Genomic DNA, 25,090 nt, shown 5'->3' on the forward strand with positions numbered 1-25,090 from the left:
GCTGCAGGCGGGAGACTCGCATGTCTTAGCTACAAAGTTTAAAGCTCCAGGCTCCCCGCGAGATCCTCCCCGCTCGACAGCGACGAAAAGCCAGAAACGCCACAGAGAGAAGAGAAAAATCGCCTAGGATCAGAGTTCAACCCAGTAAAAGACAGCCAAGAACAGCGCCTCCTGTGAGGCTGAGACGCCAAAGCGGAAGCGGGAGGAAATGACGCACGCGCCGGCCGCCGGAAGCGGGGCCGCAGGAAGCGTGTCCAATGGGAGCACGGGAGCGGCAGGGGGCGTGGCGGCACGGGCCTCCCGGGGCTGCCGGGGCGGTGACCGGCGCGGGCGGCGGATGGCGAGCGGGCCATGCGGACGGCTGGCGACCCGGGACCCCACGGCCCTGCGCTCGTCCCTCGCGCCGCGGTAGCCCGGTACCCGCGTGCCTAGCGGTGGCCTTTGTCCCCTGGGTCGCCGATTGCCGCGCTCCGGCCGGCGCGGATGCAGCTGCTCCGCCTGGGCTCGCGGCTGGAGGAGGAGCGGCGGCGCCGGGCGGCATGCGATGGGGAACTGCTGCTGGACGCAGTGCTTCGGGCTGCTCCGCCGGGAAACGGGGCGGCTGCAGCGAGCCGGCGGAGGGTAAGCGGCAGCGCAGGCCCGGGAGGCCCGGCCGAAGGTCGGCGGTGATGGTCCCTGCCGCCCCCGTCCAAGCTCTCTGTCCCCGAGGATCCGCCTCGGGAGGCAGCGTCCCCGGTGTGCACCCGGCATTGACTCCTGGACACACCCTACTTTGAATTTGTTTCACGTCAAATCGTCCTTCCACGTCTTTGAGTTTCTTTTGGGCCTTAACAGAGCAGGTGAAAACCCGGCCCCGAGGTTAATGCCTCAGGTGAATTTTAAGTAGAAGTCACTTTCTCCAGGCTCTGATGAACTAACTCTGTTAGGTCTAGAGCTGCCGGATCACAGCGCACATTGGACATTTAAGTGATTGGTGCGGCACTATGTAATTCTTTTCATATTAATACTTAGAAATTTGGAAAGGATAGCACACTGTGATTGCTACTCGCGTTCTTGGTAATCCAAGTATCGCCAAACATCACTTCTCTTGTGCGAAGTGGAATATGCTTATGATTTTTCTATCCACGCCATCCAATAGCAAAATTTTATGATTATCTCCTTCTTATACTTTTTATTTCCTAGAGTACTGGGAAGAAAAACGAGGCACATAGCACATAGCGTTGATGTTGACTTTATTGTTACTAAGTATTTCCCAGGAACTTTAGCCTAGAATTAAAAAATCTAAGCCAGGCACTATTTTGTACTTTCTTAAGCATACTGCCAGATTTTCAGCCAATAGCTTTGTACCTTCCAGCATGCATACTGTAACCAAGGGATTTGTAATTTAGAATCTTTGAGTCATGGAGACGTTTTAAAATGTGATTCACTAATCGGGCAGCGTATCCCCTGGGATACAGAATAACTAAGGCTTTACACTATGCATCCTTAGAATCGGAGTGAATGGACTTAGAAGATTTCTGCTTAGTTTGGAATTTTGATTTCCCTTATTTCTATAGTATTATGGTCACAGGGGAGTGACAGCTGTTTAATATTGTCATCCAAAATCATATTGCTGTAAATTTTATGTGGATAAACCCTTTCACTAAGCTATGCAAATAGACTCATGACAGAATTGGACATGTACCATCTTTGGCTTTAGGTTATTACCTTGGAAGTTGTAATGTTCCAACTTAGGGAAGGAGTCTTTTATATTCTGTGATAGATAAAATATTTTTATATTTAACATTACTTGGATTCCTGTTTTTTATAAAAACGACATTTTATATATGCTATTCATTAAAATTGTGGGTTCTACTGGTTGAACACAGGCTTGGCAGCATAGGACAGGAGTCACAGGAGGAACTGAGGGAGTCAAGTGTGCGTTGTCTGTACATACGTCATAATACTTGATCGTGAGTCTGCACTTTGCCCTGGGTAGACACTGAGTAAGCCCTATATGGCGTGGATACTTGATCTAAGACCATCTGACCAGTACCAATCCTGTTTCTTTTCATCTGCAAACACAGGTTTCAACAGTTTCCTTACTTGAATCTTCTGGTAAACGCACTGCTTAATATTAGTCTTAACAATTCTTAGCAGCATCCTGGAAGCATGTAGTTACTTAAACACAGTAAGATTAAACAGTCTTTCAGTTTAGTTGCTTTGTTAGGCATGCATTTGACCAGTTAGTAGTTACTTCTAGAGGTGAAAAAAAAAATGGGTAATCACAAAAGTTTACCTTGATTTTATGTCACTGTACTTATCATGACTAGAAAAATATAGGACATCCTAGCCTTTCCTAGGCTCATTTAGGCTGAACTCCACAGGGGTGTTTTGTCATTCGAGGCCTGATTTCTTAGCCTTGCAGATTTCCCTGGAGTCTCTCAAAACGAGATCACTAACTCTACACTATGCAGTCTCAACACTATAATTACCAGCTGTACTCGAGTGCGCTCTAGGATTTTATATGCTAGAATAACTGCTGACCAGTCAAAATATCAGTGTAAGTGCTAAAGCAAGTTGGAGACCTTACCTGCCAAAAAACAGAATGTTGATATCCTGAGGGGTTAACCTTCTTCATTTTGAGGGTTAGCTGATGAGCACATTTTGAAGAACTCTATATGCTCGCCAATTCTGTTTCTCTGGACAATATTAGAAGTGTGTGTTAACTTTTAGCATGTCCCTTGAACTTCTAATTGTTCTGTCTACAACTCCCAAATTCTGGCATTAGAGGTGTGCAACCTCGCCTGGTTCATGCAGTGCTGGGGCTTGAATCCTGGGTGTCACATGGTTTAAGACAGCTCTCTCCAGCTGAGCCACATCCCCAGCCGTCCATGGCACTTTCTCTTAGATAGGTTCTTGGAAACCTAGTTGTGTTTTGTTGTGTTCTGTTTTAATTCCAGACTTTAGGTCGCAGTAAAATTGCCCACACTTGGTCCGGTTAAGATGTATGACTTATGCAAAACTGATCATGTTCGGTGTGCTCTATTTAATGGGTGTCAGCCCTTTGGGTTCTAGCAGCAGACTTGCTTCCAGACAATGGTTTTCAGTGATTTGCTTATCCTTTCCCAGTGAAAATGACTTGGTGCCTGCAATGTTTAGCTGTTTGCTGTGTGCCAGGCAGAATTCGAAATACTACACGTTATCTCGTTTATTCTTTTGCACACTCCTGTCTGTTGAAAATTTTGTACACTAGCTAGCCAAGATGCTTGAGACCAATTTCTTAAATTTTTCAATAGGATTTTGGAATATTCCTATATACAACACTCTTAGACATGGACTCAAGTTGTATTTCATACACACTTTATATACCTGAAAGTGATTTTGTAATATTTTTAGTCTGTCTGGTTTTACACTGTTTGCTTTAAACAGTGTAATGTTTATGTAATGTTTGTCTTAATGTTACCCAGGCTGGCCTCAAACTCTCCTGCATTTGACCGTCTTCCTGTCATGTGAAGTCAGGTGTGGAATTTCCACGTTGTGGCCTCAGGTTGGCTCACAAAAGGTTTTAGAGTTTGGAGTATTTTGAATTTTGAACTTTTAGATTAATGTTATTGAGCTTGCACTTGTATTATAGGCTGAAAACCAAAGCTTAGAGAGTTTAACTGGCCTGAGATAACAGAGCTGGAATTGCAGTCAAAGTCCCTCTGCAACCAGAGCCCTTATCTGGTAATAGCTTATAGCTTTTTATTTTGTAGATAACATTTCTTACCCTCTGTGTCTGAAGAATCCTGGATGCTCTTGGTGAAGAATTTATGAGTAGCTCAACAACTTGACCCTGTCTCGTGTGATAAGCTTCTTGAAGCTGTTTACTTGATCTCTGCAGCGTCCTGCCATCTCCTTTTCTGTCTCTTTCTTGGCTAGTCTTACTCTTTCTAGCTGTCAGATAATGGGGTTTCTGGTGTCTTTCCTTCATTTAATTACCTTTACATGTACACTGCTTATCCCAAGGAAATTTAGCCTTTCCTCTTACTTCAGCCCCTACCATTTCGTGTACCTTTGTAGACTACTATAAGGATGCTCTTGCCTAAGATTCTGTTTTAGTTTCCCTTTATACACACTTGGACTCTGTTTTGTCTTTCTAAGTGTTGGCTTTCTTTTCATCCAATTAGTGGCTTCCAAATTGTTCTCCTAGTACTATCTGAATCTCATAGTAGTTGGGCTTTCTACACTGCATCGTGGTGTTTCCTTGTTTAATGACTTCTGCTGCTATTTCCTATAGCTAAATTTCTGGATCTTGTTTTTCTCCTGCAGCAGCCTGATCACTTATGTGGAATTCATGTTCATTTCATATATCCATCATATATCCATCACATATCCACCACATATCCATCACATATCCATCATATATCCATTTTATCATATGCATTCCTGTGCTTCAGCATCTGTAACTTAATTTTGTTCTCAGCTAAAACACATCAATACAAATAGATCTGAAAAAAAAGCATTTTTAAAAATTAAAGAAATGAAGATATTCTTGTTTCAAAACAACATATTTACAAATCTTCATATTTTAACTTTTTGATAAAATGTTATCCTTCATTTGAAAATAGTATTGATCCTATCTTGCCAGCCTTACTCTCCTCAATTCTCCAATTGGCCACTCTTTTAGCATCCTGTGCTCCAGCCGGATTGTGTTATCCCTGATGCTAAGGAGCAGTGTTCTCTCTCACCCTTTGCCTTTACGTGTGATGTTTTGCCATACTGTGTGTTGCTAAGATAGGGGAATCTGTGTTGTCAATAGTAAGTGATTTGTTTTATTGGTGTGCATATTTATGGGCTTTGAGAAACTTACAGATTAAAGATGCTTCTGAGATTTCACAAGTTACCTTTCACAGTAGTGGATTTAAATTGATACAAAAAACGTGGCCTGTTCTGTGTTGCCGCTTAGAGATTTCAGGACTTTGCTCTGATCTTTGTTCTTCCTGGATATATTTTTTCCCAGTGTACTTTTGGGTAGTACTGTGAACCACATGCGTTTATCCACTCCCTGTATCCTGTTGTTCCATCTGCTCCGTCTGTGTTCTGAGGCACTACCTGCTCACTCCCAGTGGCTGTCAGTACAACTTGCAGTCCGCCTTTCCTTCTCAGCCCTTTCTTCCTTCTGGTTTTTAAACCCGAATTATTTTTTACTTTATTGTTTCCTACATTCTTAGAAAACTGCTCTACAGCCACCTTGGCTGTGAACCTGAGGCTCATAATACCCCTTTCTTCCTGTGTCTGCAGCCTCTGCATCTGTGCTGGCTCGTTGTGTGTGTTCGTTGTTGTCAAGATGACACAAACCTAAACATATTTTAGAAGAGGGAATCTCTCCTGAGGAACTGACTGCATCAGATTGGCCTGCAGATTCCTCATTTTAGTGCTTACCCCACTTCTAGGATAAAGGCTAAAATCTGCAAAACCTACACTATGTATTTCTTGCCTGTTTTTTCTTTTCTTGTCTCTGTGTTACATTCTTCCTTGAATCTGTTTCTTCCCTTTTCACTTAGATAACACTTGCTTACTCATCTTTTCACTGTCTATTCAAGAATTATCTTCCAGAGTTTTCTTGAAGCATCACCAATCCTTTGGCAATAAGAGCTCACAGCCCTGCTGAACGGTCTGCTCTTCTGAGCTCCTCTTACCTACTTAGCCTTTTGAATACACGCTTTGCAGTCGTGTCCACGCTGATCTTGGCTTCCTGTTGAATACCTGAGTCCTAGTTAAGTTCCTAGCCCATAGTAGATGTAAATAATTGTGACTCTGGGAATATAGTTTCTTTACTATGTCACTGTTTTCACATCCCTGGCTTTTGATCTCTGATATTCTGAACCACCCTTCCCCTATTTGGTATGGGCTGATTCCTCTTCAGGGTGATTAAAACACAGCCTTGTTTGTAATTTAAATTTGTGTCTTCCCTGTTTGACTTTAAGGTTAATTATTATTTATTTTCATGTCCTAAATATTAACACGTTGCTTTGCCTGTCATTCAGTAACTTAGAGAAGGAAGAAGAGAAGATTCTGTGTCACCCATGAAAAGAAGTCACATATCTTACTTTCCACAAGCAGGGGATGGGTGAGCTCAGGTGTGCACACAGCATGGAAGCTGGAGGCCTGAGCTTCCTTCTGTTACTAGTGTCCTCTTGAGCATGCTCTTCTCAAGAAGCAGTGGCTGTTTTGTTTGTTTTTAGTCTATGTTTTCTGTCTTTGCCATGCACAGAGGGAAAACCTAACTCCACTGCTCTTCCAAGGCATAAAAATAATTTTCTGAATATCCATTCTAAATTTCATCACTCAGAAGGCACTGTTAATAGTAACTCTTTTTCCTTTATGATTACCAGTTCTGTAAGGCCTCCACAGATACATAGCCATATGTCTACCAGTAGCTGCAACGTAGATACACAGTGACATTCGTTATGAGGGATTGGCTCCAGTGCAAACTGTCAATGTCTACGGTATACAAGCTACTGACCAGGAAAGCCAGTTTGAGTCCTAGCACATAGGCAGAAGACAGCCAGGCCATCAGCTCAGGCAGTGAGGCAGAGAATAGGCATGGCATACTCACGTTGGCATCATCCCTCCTTGAGACATCTGTCAATCTTACCCCTTCAGATTTGAGTGGTTAAACCTCCGCTGAAATATTTGATGTCAGCTGGAGAGCAGTGCCCATCATCATCTTCATAATAGCGTTTGCCAGGCATATGATTCATATCCTGCCCAGTCTTTTGTTGGGAGTGGGGAGGTATCTTGGGAGGCTTTTAATTTTTAGTAGACTTTGGAACCACTTACGTTTGTTGCTCATCATTTATTTATAATCTTCAACCAAAATACGAAGGATCGTCTTACTGTATTTCACCAGGTAGGATATAAAATGAGTTGAAAAAGAAGAATACCAATGTGTACTTTTGAGTTTTATTGTTTTTTAACCCACTATGCAACATAACAGAAAAGCATTAAAAACTTCATTTTCAGCCTGTTTTCAACAAGATTTAAATTTATCTTTGTATCTTGATAACAAGGCAATACATTTTTTTACTCCCAGGCTATTCTGAATTCCTGTTATTAATGTTTCAACCACAGTCTGTTTTGCTTCTCTGCTGCTCTTTTCATGTTGAGCCCACATTCACGTTTTTAGTGGTAGAATGAACGCAGGAATCTGTCTCATGTTGAGACTCTTCAGGGACATAAGGACTGTCTACTAGTCAAGCATGGTGACGCTCAACTTTGCAGAGCTCCAGGCTGAGATGGGAAATACACTTCTGTTTTCTTTAATTGCTGTTTAGATCGCCCTGGTGCTAAGTGTGCATCTTATTACAGCCATGGTCAAGTTTTGCCTGCTATTTCTTACCTCCCTTTTCTCCTGCGCAGATGCTTGACTTGATAAAAGTTAAATGTACATGAGATGTGACCTTAATCATTGTCTTCTCCGCTCAGCTCTGTGGCCCTGCTGTATTCCCAGAGGACTCTGCTGGCTTCTCACCTCCCTGTTTCTTATCCTTTCCCTGCTGAAGTCTTGCATCTCTAACTTGCCCTGTTCACATTTTCGCTGTCCCCATTCTTGCCTTTTGTCTCTTGCACATGGTACCCCATTAGGATTCTGACCTCACTTCCCATCATTCTCACTGTCCCATCCTTCCCCGGGATGTTTTTATCCGCTAAGTATTTGCCTGCTTCTCTCACTGGCACCACCCTAACCCAAGCGATCCTTGGTTTCTCCCCAGCTTCAAGTTGGTCACATGTATTATTCATGCGTTCACTCTGCATCATCTCCACTCAGTGCCCTCAGACTCTGTGGTTCCTGGCACTTGAAGCAAGCTTATGCTGACTTGCCTAGCTAGATTTAAGGAAAGAATTGTGTTCTTGCTCCTCTGTAATTACCTCAGATACAGTAAATTTGTTATGTTTGTCTTTGCTCCCAGTGACTTTGAACAATGCTTGTCTGAAACTCTATTTTCATACCTGATCACCCACTCATCTCTCTTTCTTTGCAGCATTAAATTATATTTTATAATACCACAGTTTATCCATTGATAAATTGATGGGCATTTCTGTTATTTCGAGGGTGGTTGTAGTCTTTTCCTTTTGTTTTTTGCTGTTACCATTAGTTAGCATTCTAATGACATCACAAGAGAGTCCCAGGAATGAAACGACAGGTTCATAGCTTATGCACATCTTCATCAGTATTAAACTATGTTAAAGTTTTTCAAGTTTATGACAGTGTATACTTTTACTAATAAGAGATTTCCATTGCTCCACTTCCTTAGTACTAAGAAGGTACTTTTTTCTAGCCCATTAATGTGGAATGCCAAGTGTTTGTACAAGAACTTTATTATAGCCCTTTGTGCCTGTAACAAATAGAATGTACAGAAATTCTCTTAGTGATAGCAATGGAAATAAATATAAGAAACTAGGAATGAGTAATAGGAAATTTCAAATTATAACAGTAGCCGGGCAGTAGTGGCAGCACTGGGGGGTGGGGGGGAACGGTAGATCTCTGAGTTCAAGGACAGCCTGATCTATAGAGCTAGTTACAGGACAGCCAGGGCTATGCAGAGAAATCCTGTCTCGAAAAAGCAAATACAAAACCAGAAGTGTAGACATAAAAATAGACAGAGAGAAAGAGAATAGAGCACTGGTAGGTGACACAGCCGTCTTCATAGCAAGGTGACTGCCTCTTGTCACGTTGGGAGAATGGCTGCTTCCAACCTGAAATAGTTAGTGGAACTAAACAAAATCTGTTATTTTATGTATGTTGTCCAATCCAGAGACTCTTCCTTCTTGTGCCCCTTCTTTTTCTCTTTTTCCTAGCTCAACTATCCAAGGTGGCAGCAGTGACCTAGTAACCCATTTTTCTGTTGATTTTTGCTACAAACAGGACCTGGGGGACTCTGTAGGCGGAGTTTTCCTGTCCTGCCATAGTTCTCAAATAAACACACTGAGACTTATATTAATTACAAATGTTCAGCCAATAGTTCAGGCTTGTTACTAACTAGCTCTTACAACTTAACATATTTCTATTCATCTGAATGCTGCCCTGAGGCTTGAGGCTTTTACCTCTCTATCCTGCCTTGTGTATCCAATTCCTTCTGGCTGGCTGGTGACTCCTGACTCTGCCCTTCTCCTTCCCAACATTCTCAGTTTTACTTTCCCACCTAACCTTATTCTGTTCCACTATTGGCCAGTCAGCTTGTTTATTAAACTAATCACAGTGACACATCTTCACAGTGTACAAAAGGATTATTCCACAGCAGACTTCCTCATTTGTTGGTGCCATCTTGCTTGTTAACTCCAAGAATCTCTGAACTTGGGAGTTACCTAGTGACCTTATTTTATTATCATAAGTGAAATAATTTGGAGCTGAGTAGCTTGGCCCTTACCTACTTTTTTAATATTTATTTATTTATTATGGATACAATATTCTGTTTGCATATATGCCTGCAGGCTAGACAAGGACACCAGACCTCATTACAGATGGCTGTGAGCCACCATGTGGTTGCTGGGAATCGAACTCAGGTCCTTTGGAAGAGCACACAATGCTCTTAACCGCTGAGCCCCCCCTTACCTACTTTTTTAAGTGTATATTTTCTTCTCTTAACCCTAGTGTTTGAAATCTGTACCAAAGAAACACTAGCTCTTCTTCCCAAAGCATTCAGTGTCTTTAGTCACGTTGTACAAATGTGAAAAGAGAAAAGTTTTTATCTTCTTGTTTTCTCGTATAAGCATGATAGAAGAAAATCAGATTTTCCATTCTGGATTGCTCTTTTTTTTTTTAAGTAAATCCAGAAACTTTTGTACAATCTGACCCATTTAAATGTGCTAACAATAGAGTTTTAGAAAGTAGGATGGCTGTTTATCCCTTATTCATAGATAGTATGATTTAATTACTTGACCTGTTTTGAATGTTATCAGCTATTTGTTACCAATGTTTGGTGAGAATCTTTTTTTTTTCTTTTTTAAAATTAATTTATTTATTAAAGATTTCTGCCTCCTCCCCACAACCGCCTCCCATTTCCCTCCCCCTCCCCCGATCAAGTCACCCTCCCTCATCTGCTCGAAGAGCACTTAGGGTTCTCTGACCTGTGGGAAGCCCAAGGACCGCTCACCTCTATCCAGGTCTCCTAAGGTGAGCATCCAAAATGCCCAGGCTCCCCCAAAGCCAGCACGTGCAGTAGGATCAAGAACCTACTGCAATTGTTCTTGAGTTCTCAGTATTCCTCATTGTCCTCTATGTTCAGCTAGTCCAGATTTATCCCATGCTTTTTCAGACCCAGGCCAGATGGCCTTGGTGAGTTCCCGATAGAACATCCCCATTGTCTCAGTGTGTGGGTGCACCCCTCGCGGTCCTGAGTTCCTTGCTCGTGCTCCGTCTCCTTCTGCTCCTGATTTGGACCTTGAGATTTCTGTCCCGTGCTCCTCTGTCTCTGTCTCCTTTCATCGCCTGACGAAGGTTAATATTCATGAGGATGCCTATGTGTTTGTCTTTGGGTTCACCTTCTTATTTAGCTTCTCTAGGAACATGCATTATAAGCTCAATGTCCTTTATTTACGGCTAGAAACCAAATATGAGTGAGTACATCCCATGTTCCTCTTTTTGGGTCTGGCTTACCTCACTCAGGATAGTGTTTTCTATTTCCATCCATTTTGTATGCAAAATTCAAGAAGTCCTTGTTTTTTACTGCTGAGTAATACTCTAATATGTATATATTCCATACTTTCTTCATCCATTCTTCCGTTGAAGGGCATCTAGGTTGTTTCCAGGTTCTGGCTATTACAAACAATGCTGCCATGAACATAGTTGAGCATATACTTTTGTTGTATGATAAGGCCTCTCTTGGGTATATTCCCAAGAGTGGTATTGCTGGATCCAGGGGTAGGTTGATTCCGAATTTCCTGAGAAACCGAAACACTGCTTTCCAGAGTGGTTGCACAAGTTTGCATTCCCACCAGCAATGGGTGAGTGTACCCCTTGGTGAGAATCTTTTTTATGAAAACGCAGCCATGTGTTACGTGAAAGCACTAATGTGGATGCATCACATCTAAAGTGAACACAGCTAGACTCACAGCTGTGCTCTTAGTCCTGGAACCTGTGTGCGGATGTTTTCAGCTGCAGAACTGATAGATTAAACACAGAGATGAGATGAATTGATGACGTTCTGGGCGTTTTTCACATCTGACCTTGCAAATACGCTGAGGAACTTAGTGACTGAAGTAGATATTTCAGTTGCTTTTGTTGTGTCTTTAACATCCAGTTTGGTTTGATATTTCATAGCCCCCCAAATTCAGACGGTTGCATTTCCAGTGCTTCATAGCATTTACCGTACCGGACAGTGGGGTTCCCTCTGGGGTAACTGCCGCTGTAGGAGTGTGGAGGAAAGGAAGTTCCTAAGAAACAAGCGGGAACCGTTCTGGACACGTTCTGTATTCTTGAAGTCTGCGCTCCTCGCCGTGTTAGCACCCGGACGCTTGCCTTCTTGTGGTCGTTGCTCTGCAGGCTGCACACTTGTTCCGTTTCCAACCTTCCTCATCTCCGACAGCTCCATCTTGATTTCCGCCCTCTCCCATAGTCCACCTCTGTTAGCACATTCTGCCTGTCTGTCTTCGTGGTTCTTGTCATTCTCTGTGCTGCCTCTTACAGCAGCAACTCATCTCTGAGATCCCCTAGGGAAGTTCTTACAGCGCTGAAGGCTTCTGAAAATTGTGTGAGGAATTGAACAGTTATGGACTTGCGCATTCTAGTGAGGCAGAGCAGTGGCTGTTGATGGGTGTGGCAGCCATGGTAAAGGTGAATAAGGAACTAACCACAACAGTGGATGCGTTAGGATCTTGGGTGATTGACAAAAGACTCACCCTTCACTCTGGAACAGATCTGTGAGGTAGAAAATAAGTCAAGATAGCTTTTTGTATTCCAAATTTGTTAAACCTAGCAGTTCATAGTGTGGAAGACTTGAGTCCTGGGTCCTTCATGCTTTTGATGGAGTCCCCACCGAAGGGCCCTGCGGTGGACTGGCATTACCTGTGCTCTAAGGAGGCATTATTGAAATGTTCTTTCTTGTTTCATTTGTGAAGGCATAAGAAAAAAACAAAAGCTTTCTGTGAATATATGACTATTATCTAGAAGGCTCTCTTTGTCTTGTTTTGTCTTAAGACTAAGACCTGGCTATGTAGCCTGAGCTGGATTCAGACTCACAGCAGCTCTCCTGTCTCAGCCTTTTAAGCAATGGGATTGCAGGCAGGGGCGCCCCCAGCTGTAGACCATCATTCGGCTTGACACGTTGCCAGATATTACCCTTCCAGAGTTGTGATATTTTGCATATCTAAAATATAAAGGGCATACTCATTGTATATTATTTAGTATGATCATTTGTGTATTTTTAAAGGACTTTCTAGTTTTTGACATATTAATTATACATAATAATGAAATTCACTGAAATATTCATACATAATATGTCAATGCATAATGACATGACAAACGCATAATGTGATTTGGTTATATTCACCTCCATTATTAACAAGATATTTTACTTGATAACAGTAAAGGAAAATAAATTTTAAATGTCATTGTATTCTTTACTTTGTGATAATTGTATAAATTATTACAGTCTTAGTATGCATTAGTGCCAATAAAAAGATTGGTTAACTAAATTTAAACATCTAAACATCTGGTGCGAATGCCTTTAATCCCAGTAGTCGGGAGACAGAGGCAGGCCCATCTCAGTGAGTTCGAGGCCAGCCTGGTCTACAACGTGAGTTTTAGGACAAGCAGGGCTGTTATACAGAGAAACCCTGTCTCAAAAAAACAAAAGAAAAAAAACCCCTAAACTATATAGTCTTGGATAAATTTGGTTTTTAGAAATACAAGGTGTTCTATATTTCTTGTTGTTTGCTTTATGAATACTTTATGCCATAATATTAAATCTATTTTAAGAGTTCGTTGTGATTTTTATCATTTTTATGTTTTTCTTCCCAGATCAAAGTACTTTAGAACATGCCCAAGAGGAGAGCATTTGACCATAGAGGTGAGTCCTTGAGCATTTAGTGGAATCCAAAAATGTCCACAGTTCTTTTTTTTCTTCTTCTTTTCTTTGATGTGTTTTATGTGTATAAGATTTTGCCTGCACGTGAGGGCACCATATGTATGCAGTGCTGACAGAGACCAGAAGAGGGCAGCAGATTCCTAGTGAGTTACAGACTTTTTGAAACAAGGCTTTACTAGTAGCTCTGGCTGGCCTTGAACTGGCTTTGTAAACCAGACTGGCCTTGAACTCTCTGAGCTCCTCCTGACTCTGCCTCCCAAGTGCTGGAATTAAAGGCAAGTTAACTGACTTTTGTGAGCCACCGGGTAGGTGCTAGGAACTAAACCTGAGTCTTTAAGATAAGGGGAATGAGGGCTGGAGACGTGGCTCAGTGGTTTCGAGCACTAGCTACTCTTCCAGAGGACCTGGGTTCAACTCCCAGCACCCACATGGCAGTGCACAGCTGTCTATAACTCCAGTTCCAGAGAATCTGGCACCTTCATATCAAATGAACATTAAATAAAGTTAAATAAATACTAACAAAGAAAGATGGGGAATGGTGCAGCACCACTTCTAGTATGGACTATAAAATTTACATCACGTGTCCAGTGTTTATTTCAGTATTGTCCCTTGTTTAGGAGGCAGGTCCCAGGAGTACTTGGTTAGCACTCTGAGCCACGTCCGCATCCCTCTTAGTTCACTTTTTATTGTGAGATGGGGTCTCACTGACTCTCACAGGCTGGACTTAAACCCACGCCGTCACCAAGGCTGGTCTTCCTGCCTCTGCCTTCAGAGTAACTGAGATCTGTACCACCAGGCCTGGCTTAGTATTGTGAATTCTGATGCACAGAAAAAGAATTATATATGCTTGCTTGTGTTGGCCATTTTGTGGACTAGAATATACCAAATATGCTGATTATAAAAGACACTCATATAAAGATGTGTTATTTTGAAGGTTAAGAGTCGTGTCGGTTTCTTGTGAGATGTGTACACTCGACAAACATCCCTCCTGATGGTTGTCTTTTTATCCTTTCAGTTTGAGAACCTAGTAGAGAGCGATGAGGTAAGTATATAACTTACAGTCTGTTCTTCCTGATTGGTGCTTTAGTTATACCTTTATTGTCTTGCTTTATACTTCTTTCTCATCCCTTCTGCATCTTTTTCTTCTTTGATTAATTTATTTTAGTAATAATTCAGAATTTTCTACTGTATTGTGAATATGATGCTGGACACAAGAGGGTTTTTTTGCCTTTTATAGAATCCAAGAAACTTCAAAAAGAAGATATTTCTAATTCCTTTCCTTTACATAAGTAGAATACTTCAATCTAGAATCCCTGTTTTCTGTGGCTTTTTGAGGGTAGAATATATGTATGATTATAAAATTCCTCACTTTGACCTTTACCTCCCATCAATTGTTATTAATATTGATTTTCTGTATCATTTTATTAAAAGCTCAGTCAAATTTAAGATGAAATTAAGAATAGAAATGCCAAAATCTTTTTAAAAAAATACAATTTCGAGTCAGTGAGCTGTGCTATATACTGAATATGCAGAGGCACAGTTAGGAGAGCTTGAGTCTGTGTGCTGAGGTCCAGCGTTAGCCGTGTGAATGTGTGCAGAGGACTCCCCTTCCTAGGGTCCTCTGAAAGGAAAATGTGTCTACTTTCCTCTGAGTGTTTACATCACGGGACCACGGAGATAACTCAGCGGGTAAAGGCCCTTGCCACCAGGCGTGAGTTCAGCCGCCAGGACCTACCTGGCAGAAGAGGGGAGCTGACTCCTGCAAGTTGTCCGCTGACCTCCACATGCCTGCCATGACTCACGTGTGGAGTTGAGCACGAATATACATACATAAGTAATAAAATGTAATTTTAAGTTATTAGAGTAGTTTAAATTTGTCCATTTCAACATTTCGCAAAGTAATTTGATAGAAAGACTGCCCCAGCCAGGCAGGACTGGCACACACCTTTAATCCCAGCATTTGAGAGGCAGAAGCAGGTAGATCTATGGGTTCAAGGCCAGCCTGGTCTACACAGTGAGTTCCAGGTCAACCAAGGCTACACAGAGAAACCCTGTCTAGAAAAACAAACAAAAGAAAAAAGATCTTCCAAAAGCAGGCACATACAACATCATCTAGTAGACAGTTTAGGGAACCAGCCTTCGTTTTTCTAGAGAAGCAGCACCCGACTTCCATGAAGTCTCTTCCCTTCCATTCTCAGCGGTTCCTCCGTCTCCTCCTGCTCCTCCACAAATAAGGCTTCTTTCAGCTTCACAGCCCATCTCAGCAGCATCCTGCTTCTCAGAAGAGCCGGTGCCTTTCCCTGAGGTGCTCTTTAGGAGTCTGCTAGGGGCTTTTTGCTAGCTCTCACTCTGCTGACCAGCCCTTCTCCTGCCACACCTGGTCCTGGCTACTTACCATCCTGTTTTGTGATGCTACTTCCCACATGACTGTGGACCTTTGAGAATTTAATTCATTATTTTGTAAAAGAAACTGAGCCAGCCCATTTTTTTCTTCTTTTTAGATTTATTATTTATTTTTATTCATGTACGTGTATATTCTTCTGAGCATATGCCATGTGTGCAGGTACTTTCAGAGAGCAAAAGAAGGCAGTAGATCAGGTCCTCTGCAGCTGGAATCACAGGCGGCTATAAATCACACGGTTTGGGTGCTGGGAACTAAATTCAGATCCCTCTGCAAGAGCAACACTGGACATAGTAATCATTTTCCCAGCCCCAACTCATGTATGTGGTGGTTTAAGTGTTTCAGAATCCCCATGAATGCTGGCAGCAAATCCTCCTAGGGGAACTAAGATAGACTCCTGAAACCTGTGTTCTTAGCATTTCATCACATGATAAATTTATAGGCTTATTCCATGTGTTTCTATTGAAAATACTTTCCTTAGCATAGGTGCTAGCTCGAACTTTGAACTCACTGTCAACACGCCTTACTGAAACTTTTCTGCCCACATAGTCTCTGTGCGAGATCCGTCACACCTTGTGCTAGGAACATCAGGGAGCAGCTGTACACCATAATGGGGGGGAGGGTTGTATTTTAAGCCAAAATCTCTCAGTGCTAGGGATTATTTTATTTTATTTTTAAATTAGAACATTGTTATTTATTATGCCATTTTTTAGCTTTTAAGCCCCATGGCCATTACATTTTTTAAATTTTTAGCTTAGTTAATCATAAAACAACTTTTGAGGCTTTTGCCTGAGAGGCTGACTACTTGTAGTTTATAGAAGCATAGTTTAGTGGGTTTTACTCCATTGTCGTACCTTATTTATTGCTTTTTTTTACAATTTTAATTTTGTTTCATAAGGCCATGGGCAGTCAGCCCTAAAGCCCTAGGTTTTTTAGAAACATTATTTATTATAGTCAAGTTTTTTTTTATTTTAGTATAATTCTTTTATTATTATTTTTTTTTAATTTATTTATTTTAAATAGTGAAGCCACAAAGCACAAAATGTAGGCAGCATGACAGAAGTTCCCCTTCTGCGTGAGACCTGTAACGAAGGCAGAGTGACAGCCATTGTACTTCCCATCCTTGGCCGGCTCCCAGTCATTTGCTCGTCTGCATGCTCTCAAGTGGCCAGAAAGTCTACGGCAGTGGTTCTCAACCCTCCTAACACTGCAGCCCTTGATACAGTTCCTCATGGAGTGGCCCCAGCCGTAACATTAGTTTGCTTACTTCATAACTGTAATTTTGCTACTGTTAGGAATGATATGTGATCCCCACACACAAAGGGGTCATGACCCACAGGTGGAGAACAAGAGTACTGACTTCCAGGGCAGGGTTACAAAAAAAAACTTTTTAATAGGTATGTAAATTTTAAAATTTTAAGATCCGAATAGCAGACCGCCACAAATGTTGAAGACATAGTGAGTGTGTTGTCTGACACTTCCTAACTGTGAGTTCATTTCCTACATAACAAATATTAGAAAAATTTAAGAATTATCCAACAGATGGTTATTCTATAATTGAGTTTTGCCTTTGAAAAATAGTAAAGGTTTTTTTGTTTGTTTTAAATCCTTTTAATAATGAATTTGCTTACTGTGGCAGAAGTAGGTAAGTAAAAATATTTTTGATTAAATGAAAATTGCTTTGGCTTGCCTTAGTGAGTACAACTAGTGAAAATCCTTTTACTTGTTTAATTTTCGTGCAGGGGGAGAGTCCAGGAAGCAGCCATAGGTAAGGCTTTTCAAAACAATAAAATGTTTAAGTGTTATGTGACAGAACTTTTCCTGGGGAGATACAACACACCCATCTCTCACTCCAGACAGGGAGCCCAGACAGACTACAAAGTACAGACACCACTGAGTCCCCCTTGAGGTACCAGTGAGTTAGCAGAAGTGACTCAAAAGACAGCTGGATCACCTAGGCCACCCCAGCATGGGTGACAGCTCACAAGACTGGGGACCTGGAGCTTGCTGCACAGCCTACAAGTGGTTCAAATGGCTGGGCTACAGGGTCCTTTCCAGGTACCTTGGTTGGTCTAAAGTTCTTGTAGGCAACTGGTCTGATCTCAGAGTCTTCTTTGCAGCTTGGTTTATCTAAGAGGGACCAGCAGCTTTCATTGCTCACTGTAGCAGGAAAAGGGCCTAGTGAATCCAGTCAGTTTCAGGGACTTTCTGAAGCCATTTTGAGTGTGTGAGCCCTTGAAATAAGCATTCCAGAGAGTTTCTTATCATAGTCTTCAAGACCGTGAACACTTGTGTTTCAGAAGCAAAATTTTCTCTTTATATAAAAGAAAAATAGCCAGGTGGTGGTGGTGCACGCCTTTAATCTCAGCAGTGAGGAGACAGGACAGGCTACAAAGATGCAGAGGAACCCTGTCTCAAAAACAGAGAGAGAGAGAGAGAGAGAGAGAGAGAGAGAGAGAGAGAGAGAGAGAACGAACTAATAATTGCCCCAAATACTATTTTGAATAATAAAAATGTGTGTTTATGCCAATTTATCGATTTTCTGTCTAAGTTAGGCCTAGGTTATAAATAATTTAGTTTTCTTAGAGCCACTTAGCACTGACAACTCCATCTCTTTTCTTGTCCTACCCCGTTTTCTTCATTGTGACATTCTAAACAGTGGTTCTCAGCCTGTGGAAGTAGACCCCCTCTGGGGTCTTTTCACAGTGGTCACACGTCACATATTTACATTATATACATAACAGTAGCGAAGTTACAGTGTGAAATAGCAACAAAAATAATTTGGTGGTGGGGGAGGTCACCAAAACGTGAGAAACTGTATTGAAGAGCCGCAGGGTTAGGAAAGTTGAGAACCACTCTACAAAAACATTCTACAATTCAAAACCCCTCTTACTACTTCAGAAGTAACTAGAACCTTATACTGTAGTTTATTCACATAGTCTTCTGTGAATTATCTGCTGTTAAATTGCATAGACTGCGTGCTAAAGAAGGCTTAGTCTTTAACTCAGAAGTTCCTAAGCAGGAGAGATGGCTCAGTGGTTAAGAGCACTGACTGCTGGTCCACAGGTTTGATTTCCAGCACCTGCAGGGTGGCTCACAATCATCTGTAACTCCAGTTGTAGGGGATCCAATACCTTCTTCTGGCCTCCCTGGGTACCAGGCATGTCGTGGTGCATAGACATACATGCAGGCAAGACAACCCATACACATAAAAAAGAAAGATGTTCCTAATGTCAAGGGAATTGTTTCCTTTTTGGTCATTTTGCTCTTGCATTTTTTTAGTTTAGCAAACCTTATTGGGCAGCTATCCATGTGCTAGATACTATGTTAGGTACTGGGATTGAAAGGTCGAGTGTGCACTTGATGTGATGTTGCAGATTGTGATGGCTGCGCTGGAAACAAAATCAGGTGAGGTAGGCTTCTGATAGCATACTCAGGAAGATTGCCTGGGCTGCACGAACCTCTTAAAAAGAAAAAAGCAAAGGCTGAGAATATAGTTTGGTGGTAGAATGCTTGTGTAGCATGCACAAGGCCTCCCTTGTGCAAAGCCCTGGTTAGTCTAGTCTCAAGCTCACTGGTACGCTCTCGCGCGCTCTCGCGCTCTCTCTCTCTCTCTCTCTCTCTCTCTCTCTCTCTCTCTCTCTCTCTCTCTCTCTCTCTTAACTATTATAAAACAAACTAGTGAAGCTAGGGAATATGTGACAAAGTATGTGTGGGGAGGTTGTCCAAAGGGGCTTCTTTTAAGCCAGTGACATCTGGCTTAATGATTGGTTAGCAATTATTAGCCTGGCGAAGGAGACCTTCATGTATAGTCAAAAAATGTGCATACAAAGTGAGAAAATTGATGAGAAGGAAGCACTGGGGGACTGTATAGAGTGATGGAAATGTGTGTCTTGCTTTCAGTGGAAGATATGGAGAAAACAGTAAAAGTCCAGGGTCTCTGCACAGGTTCAAACCAGACAGAATCCCAGCACTGACAAGGGGGAAGTTAACACAGGGTCCCACCCCTAACCAAGAAGCTGTTTGTAGTTGGCACCTGCCAGGACAAGCAATTTTAGTTCTCTTCGATGGAGTGTTTGTGTGTGTGCGCATGCGCTTATGTACATACGTATATGTATATATATGTATATACATCAGCCACACCCAGGAGTAGTTGGCCAAAACAAAACAGATTCCATTTTTTTGTAAGCCTTTTGTTTTGTTTTGGTATTTTTTTTAATCTTAACTGATTTTCTTTTTAGTTATCTGTTTTCATTTTTGTTCTATGTTTATTTTTCTTCTTTTTGAGGCAAGAGAAGAGAGGGCATGAAATTGGATGGAGAAAGAGGTAGAGAAGATCTGGGAGGCATTAAGGGAAGGGAAAGAATACAATTGAAATATATTACGTGAGAAGTTTTAAGTTAGCTTTTAAATAAATATATCTAAGGTCTTAGTATTGTTGTACTTTGCTTTGTTTCAGGATGTGTTTGTCTGGGGTTGGGAATTTGCTACACAGCCCAGCTGGCCTAGAGTTCTGTGTGGTTCAGAGTGGCCTTTAATTATTGATCCTTCTGAATGCTAAGAATTTTAGCCTACTTTGCCATGCCCAGGGGTAACCAGCTCAGTGGTAGAGCATTTATCTAGCATTTACTAAGTCAGAGGGTCATTTCCCACCCACCACCTTGGAGGGCTGGGCTCGCAAACCTGTGGAGGATGATAAAATGGAGTGGGAGGAAGAATGTGTGGGAATTACAGAGGCACTCAGTGGAAGAGTTTGAAAACAAATGAGAAGTGGTAGGAAGAAAGAAAGGAAAATGAGAAGGGTCGGGCCAGGCTAGGTGGGTGCTCAGCCTGTTCATGAAACCTCAGTAGGAAGGACTTAAGTTGTTTAACAACACAGAAGCCATTGAGTCCAGCGTACTGGAGTGGCGGAAGCTGAGGACTGTGTACCAATGAGGGAGGGCAAGCGAGGACGAGAGGGCAGGAAACAAGGGGCTGGACCGCCTGCCTTATATCCTAGTTGTGCCACGTGCTCGCCCTTAATCTGCGTCCATCTCGTTGCCTTCTCATGAAATCGCTGCCTCTATACTTCCTATGTTGTTGGGAGCAGCTGGCACCATATACGTGCAAAGCATCTAAGTGTAGCAATGACCTCAGGCAGGTTACTGCCTCGTTAGGACAGGGAAGGAAGAATAATTTGATATATTTAAGCAAGGGAGTAGAGGTCAAATTAAGTTACCATTAAGAAAAAGTTTGAACTTAAAGTTACAGAGTTATGTAGGCAGTCACGTGGTAAGTTAAAGGAGTGTTGCTGGAGACTGGGGGCCAAATTGTTGCCGCATTTTTTCCCTCGCAGCCCACAGCAGAAAGGACTAAAGTGGAAAATGTTCAGGACCCAGAGATAGGCAGAGTAATTGGTATGATGAACACAGGAGGGTGTGTGGTAAGAAAGGAATTGGGGCCTGCTGTGAGATCCCTGATGTCCTGAGTGGAGGCCAGGAGATACTGGCTGGAAGGCGCAGTGTGAGGAAGGAGCCCGGGGTGATCGGTGGGAGGGCTAGGCTCTGGCTGTGAGCCCTGGGAAAAGAGTACAGCACACTGAAGTTGTGCTCTGTGGTGAGCTGTTTGGGTGTAGTGTAGGATAGCTGTCAGGTAGAGCCTGTGCAGAGAGTAGCCAAGTCTGTACTTCCTAACGGGCAGCTACAGAGAAAAGGAAAGCATATCCTCTTACACCAACAGGAAGACTACTATTGTATTTCAGTTTATAGTCTCACAATTGAAGCTCTATCAGGTTGCTTTCATTCAGTTTTGGGTAGGAAAAGTTTAGCGTTCCCCTGGCTTTGGAATGTTTTATTTGGACTCAGGTTCATCAGAAGGCTTTTGTTTGTTTTGTTTCCCTTCCCCTCCCTCCCTGTTCCCCAGGCCACTTACTGAGGAAGAAATTGTTGACTTACAAGAGAGGCATTATGATTCGATTGCTGAAAAGCAGAAAGACGTGGATAGGAAACTCCAGAGGGAGGTAAGTGCTATACCCTGTTGATTAAATATTCTTGAAGCCTGTTGGTGGGAGTCTCACCGGTGTGTTACCAACAGTCACTGGCCTCTGTTTTCATAACTACAGAGAAAAATGATTTAAAAGTGGAAGCTTATTCCGCCTTACTGTGATTGGTTTGATAGAGGTCATGTGATGTCGCAGCAAAACAGGTAGTTCTCAGTTCGCTAACAGGAATGCCAAGCCAGAACAAGCACCTTTGCCGCAGCCAGCCTAAATCAGCTGCTCCGTTTCTCACTGAGCCGTGTTTAAGGTTTTGTTTGTCTTGGGTTTTTTTGTTCTCAGTGAACCAAGGACCCTACCAGTCACAGTTGTTACATATATCTATGGATGTGGCTTGTGATCACAGCTTCATTATCACTGAACTAAAGAGAATTAGTTGTATTCCACTCCACAGTGAAAGCAGTCTTTTGAGCTGGGCATGGTGCTGTATGCCTATAACCCCAGCCCTTGAGAGGTGCAGGCAGGAGAATGAGTTTGAGGCTAGCCTTAGGAACAAGCAAGTTCAAGGTTGGCCTGAACAATATATTTAAGGAGACCCTGTACCAGAAGTAACCTTCTGGTCCTCTAGGCCAGCTATAGTGTACAAGGTGCTGGGCTCAGTCTGCAGTACCAGAGGGAATTGTTCAAAGTAAAAATAAAAACAGTACGTTTAGTACCATTAGTAAGTTACAGTGTGTTAATTTAATCTACACAGGAGATGACGACAGTACTCTAAAGAAGAAAGGTTAATACTTGGTGTGTTAACTTTGGTTTCATATGCAGTACTTACCACTGAGCTTCTGTGTAAGCTATTGTGGGGGATAAGAGCTTAAATTGGAAAGCAGTTTTTGAATGATGAATGCTAATAAAATTGAAAAATATGTATGGATGTCAATTAAATGGAAAGACCAGAATTCGGAAAAAAGCATAGATATTATTGGCCTTGTATTTAGGGCTCTTTGATTTGTGAGGGCCAAACCTACTATAGTCGGGGTGACAAGTATTAAAATGGTGACTGGAAATGAGGATCATTGCATTTTCTAAAGAACTCAGTCATGTCTTACATAAATCGGGGGTATGTTGTGGGCAGCCACAAAAATAGCAGGATTGATATGCTTCATAGATATCATTATTTTCAATGATTTCTGTTTTGTTTTGTAATCGGAATAGCTGGTGTTTAGAGCAGCTAGACAGGTTCTGGTTTCCGTTAATCCTTACCGTTTTGTTCATGTACAGTTAGCCTTACAAGAGGAGAAGTTAAGACTAGAAGAAGAAGCTTTATACGCTGCCCAGCGTGAAGCAGCCAGGGCAGCAAGGCAGCGAAAGCTCCTGGAGGTGAGGGGGAAGACCCCAGCGCACACCAGGGTTACCTCTCCTTGTTTTCTCTGACTATTCCAAGTTGGGACTTTCCTGCTAGAATCAACAGCTCCTTGGGAAGCAGAGGATGTACTTACGCATATATCCCTAGGATTCTCAAAGGCAAATGAATCCATCCTGACCTTCTAGAAGAAACATAAACATGATACTGTGTACTCTACAGCTTTAGATTAGCAGGAACTGATCCTTGTTTAGCCTAAGATGAATACTAGGGTTCTGAATTCATATCCTTTTAGGGAAAATGTATTTAGAAGGCAAATATTTCAAAACTTGGTCTTCAGTATAATTTCTCAAGCATTTTATTGTATTTTCATGAAGATTTTTTTAAACAATTTCTTAAATTATAAGATTCTTATACTTAATATAAGTCAAGATATATGATTTATGGCTCACTAGGGGTTTTGTTTAATTCTCAATTTCTTATGTGTCTGAGACACTAAGAGGTAGAGTCTTGAACTTCTTTGGCATATTATCAGGAAAGACAGATGTACCATCTCTTACCGTAACGTGGGGTTATGGCATTATTCCACGTGCTTGACAGCTGTCAGGAGCAGATTTTTATAGCAGTGTCAGAACGCTACTAAGAAGGTTCTTAGTTGAAAATTCACAGCAGTCTGGGAGAAAGGGGGCATTTGAAATCCCTACTCTACAGACGAGGAAGGTGAAGGGCAGGTCTTATAGCTGGGACCCTGGAGAGCCAGAGTCGAGGCCAGTGGTTCTTAGCCGGTACACTGCTTACTGTCTCCCTCCGTCATTGCCTGGGTGGGTTTGCCACCAGTGTTGTGGTCCAGTGTTGAGTACAAAACTCAGATCACACGGAGATTTAGACAAACTGAAAAATCTTGTCTTTGTGATTTCTATGCCCCCACCTCTCTCCTCCTTCCCTCCCTCCCTCCCTTCTTTTCTTTCTCCCTCCCTCTTTCTCTTTCTCTCTTCATGGGGGTGGGTTTCAGCAGGGTCCTTATGGGGAAGTGTCCTTTTTAGTATATCCTAAGTACTGGAAAATGTTAAAATCAACTTCACTTTCTATGAAACTAATTGATGCTCTTAATATAGGCATTCTTTTTACAATAATAAATTCTCTGCCGTATCTGGTTAAAGCAGTGGTTCTCAACCTGTGGGTTGTGACCCCTTTAGGGGTCAAAAGATCACTTTCACAGGGGCTGCATATCAGATATTTACATTATGATTCATAGCAGTAGCAAATTTATAGTTATGAAGTAGCAATAAAAGTAATGTTATAGTTGGGGGCCACCACAACATGAGGAACTATATTGAAGGGTCACAGCATTAGGAAGGTTGAGAACCACTGGGTTAAAGCATTTCACTGAAGCATGTGTCACTGTGGGTAATCGAGGTTCTCTGTATTCTTGCTTCCATGGCTAAACGCTTGTTCTGGGAATACATCATTTGCATATCATACATGAACCCAACTGTACAGACACGTGCTGGTTCATTGCTTTTCATAGTAACTGAATCTGCTAAGGCAGGAAAGTAGCCGTCTGTATTTAAAAGATGCAGACGCAGAAGGTTACACTGTGCCAGGAATACACAGCCACTATCAAAGCACAGCTCCAAGAGGTCTAGAGAAGCCTATGCTAAGTCCCAGATGCTCCACCGCCATTAACATTCCCGAGTCAGCTCAGCCTTCCAAACCCTTACATTTCTCCTTATTCCGTGTCAAAGAAGAGGCAGCATGACCTGAATGCAGGCTTCCTGCCATAGCCTTCTAGTCATGGAGGTTCTTAGAGTGTTGAGAACGTGAGGGGCTCCAGTACACTTCACAACAGCAGAATTCTCAGTCCGACAGCATCACACTGATGAGCTGAGAGTAATTCTGGCCTTAAATAAAAGGATGTAGAAGTAGCGATGAAGGAAAAGACTTCAGTGGAATAATGCTAACTTTTTGTTTTTAGAAACTAGGCAAAAGATGTTGGCATGGGTATTTTTTTTTAAAGCGTTAACATCAAAATAATTCTGTATTACATTGTGTTTCCAAAGCAAGAAAAGCAGAGAGCTACACAGCGCTATCATCCTGGCAGTGGAGACTATCAAAGGTAAAGAGCAACGTGTTTCCTCCTCCATTTGTGGCAGAAAGTGTTATTTCCAGACAGACCACTGTTCTCAAGATGTGTGTAAATGTATTCACACACTCGAGACCCCAGGTTCAATCCTAACACCCTTTCATATATATACTCATATACTTTCCTCTAAGACATTATCATAGAGAATACTGAGAACTTTTTC

At 42.1% G+C, this 25,090-nt stretch overlaps 1 protein-coding gene across 4 annotated transcripts in view; it reads left to right on the forward strand.

Annotated features, from left to right (window-relative positions):
• The first annotated feature begins 399 nt into the window (after window positions 1–399).
• The window catches only part of Ap1ar (adaptor related protein complex 1 associated regulatory protein), a 30,544-nt gene continuing 5,853 nt past the window's right edge, over window positions 400–25,090 (forward strand). The window contains exons 1-7 of one of the 4 annotated variants that reach the window (XM_075981361.1): window positions 400–621; window positions 12,986–13,034; window positions 14,068–14,094; window positions 17,196–17,221; window positions 21,355–21,451; window positions 22,703–22,801; window positions 24,845–24,900. In XM_075981361.1, coding sequence (XP_075837476.1) covers window positions 545–621; window positions 12,986–13,034; window positions 14,068–14,094; window positions 17,196–17,221; window positions 21,355–21,451; window positions 22,703–22,801; window positions 24,845–24,900 — 431 coding nt within the window. In that variant the 5' untranslated portion in view covers window positions 400–544. The remainder of the gene's footprint in view (window positions 622–12,985; window positions 13,035–14,067; window positions 14,095–17,195; window positions 17,222–21,354; window positions 21,452–22,702; window positions 22,802–24,844; window positions 24,901–25,090) is intronic. The other 3 variants (XM_075981362.1, XM_075981363.1, XM_075981364.1) reach the window with 3 other exon arrangements.

The sequence above is a fragment of the Microtus pennsylvanicus genome, chromosome 7 (genome assembly GCF_037038515.1).
Source record: "Microtus pennsylvanicus isolate mMicPen1 chromosome 7, mMicPen1.hap1, whole genome shotgun sequence".
Taxonomy (NCBI): Eukaryota; Metazoa; Chordata; class Mammalia; order Rodentia; family Cricetidae; genus Microtus; species Microtus pennsylvanicus.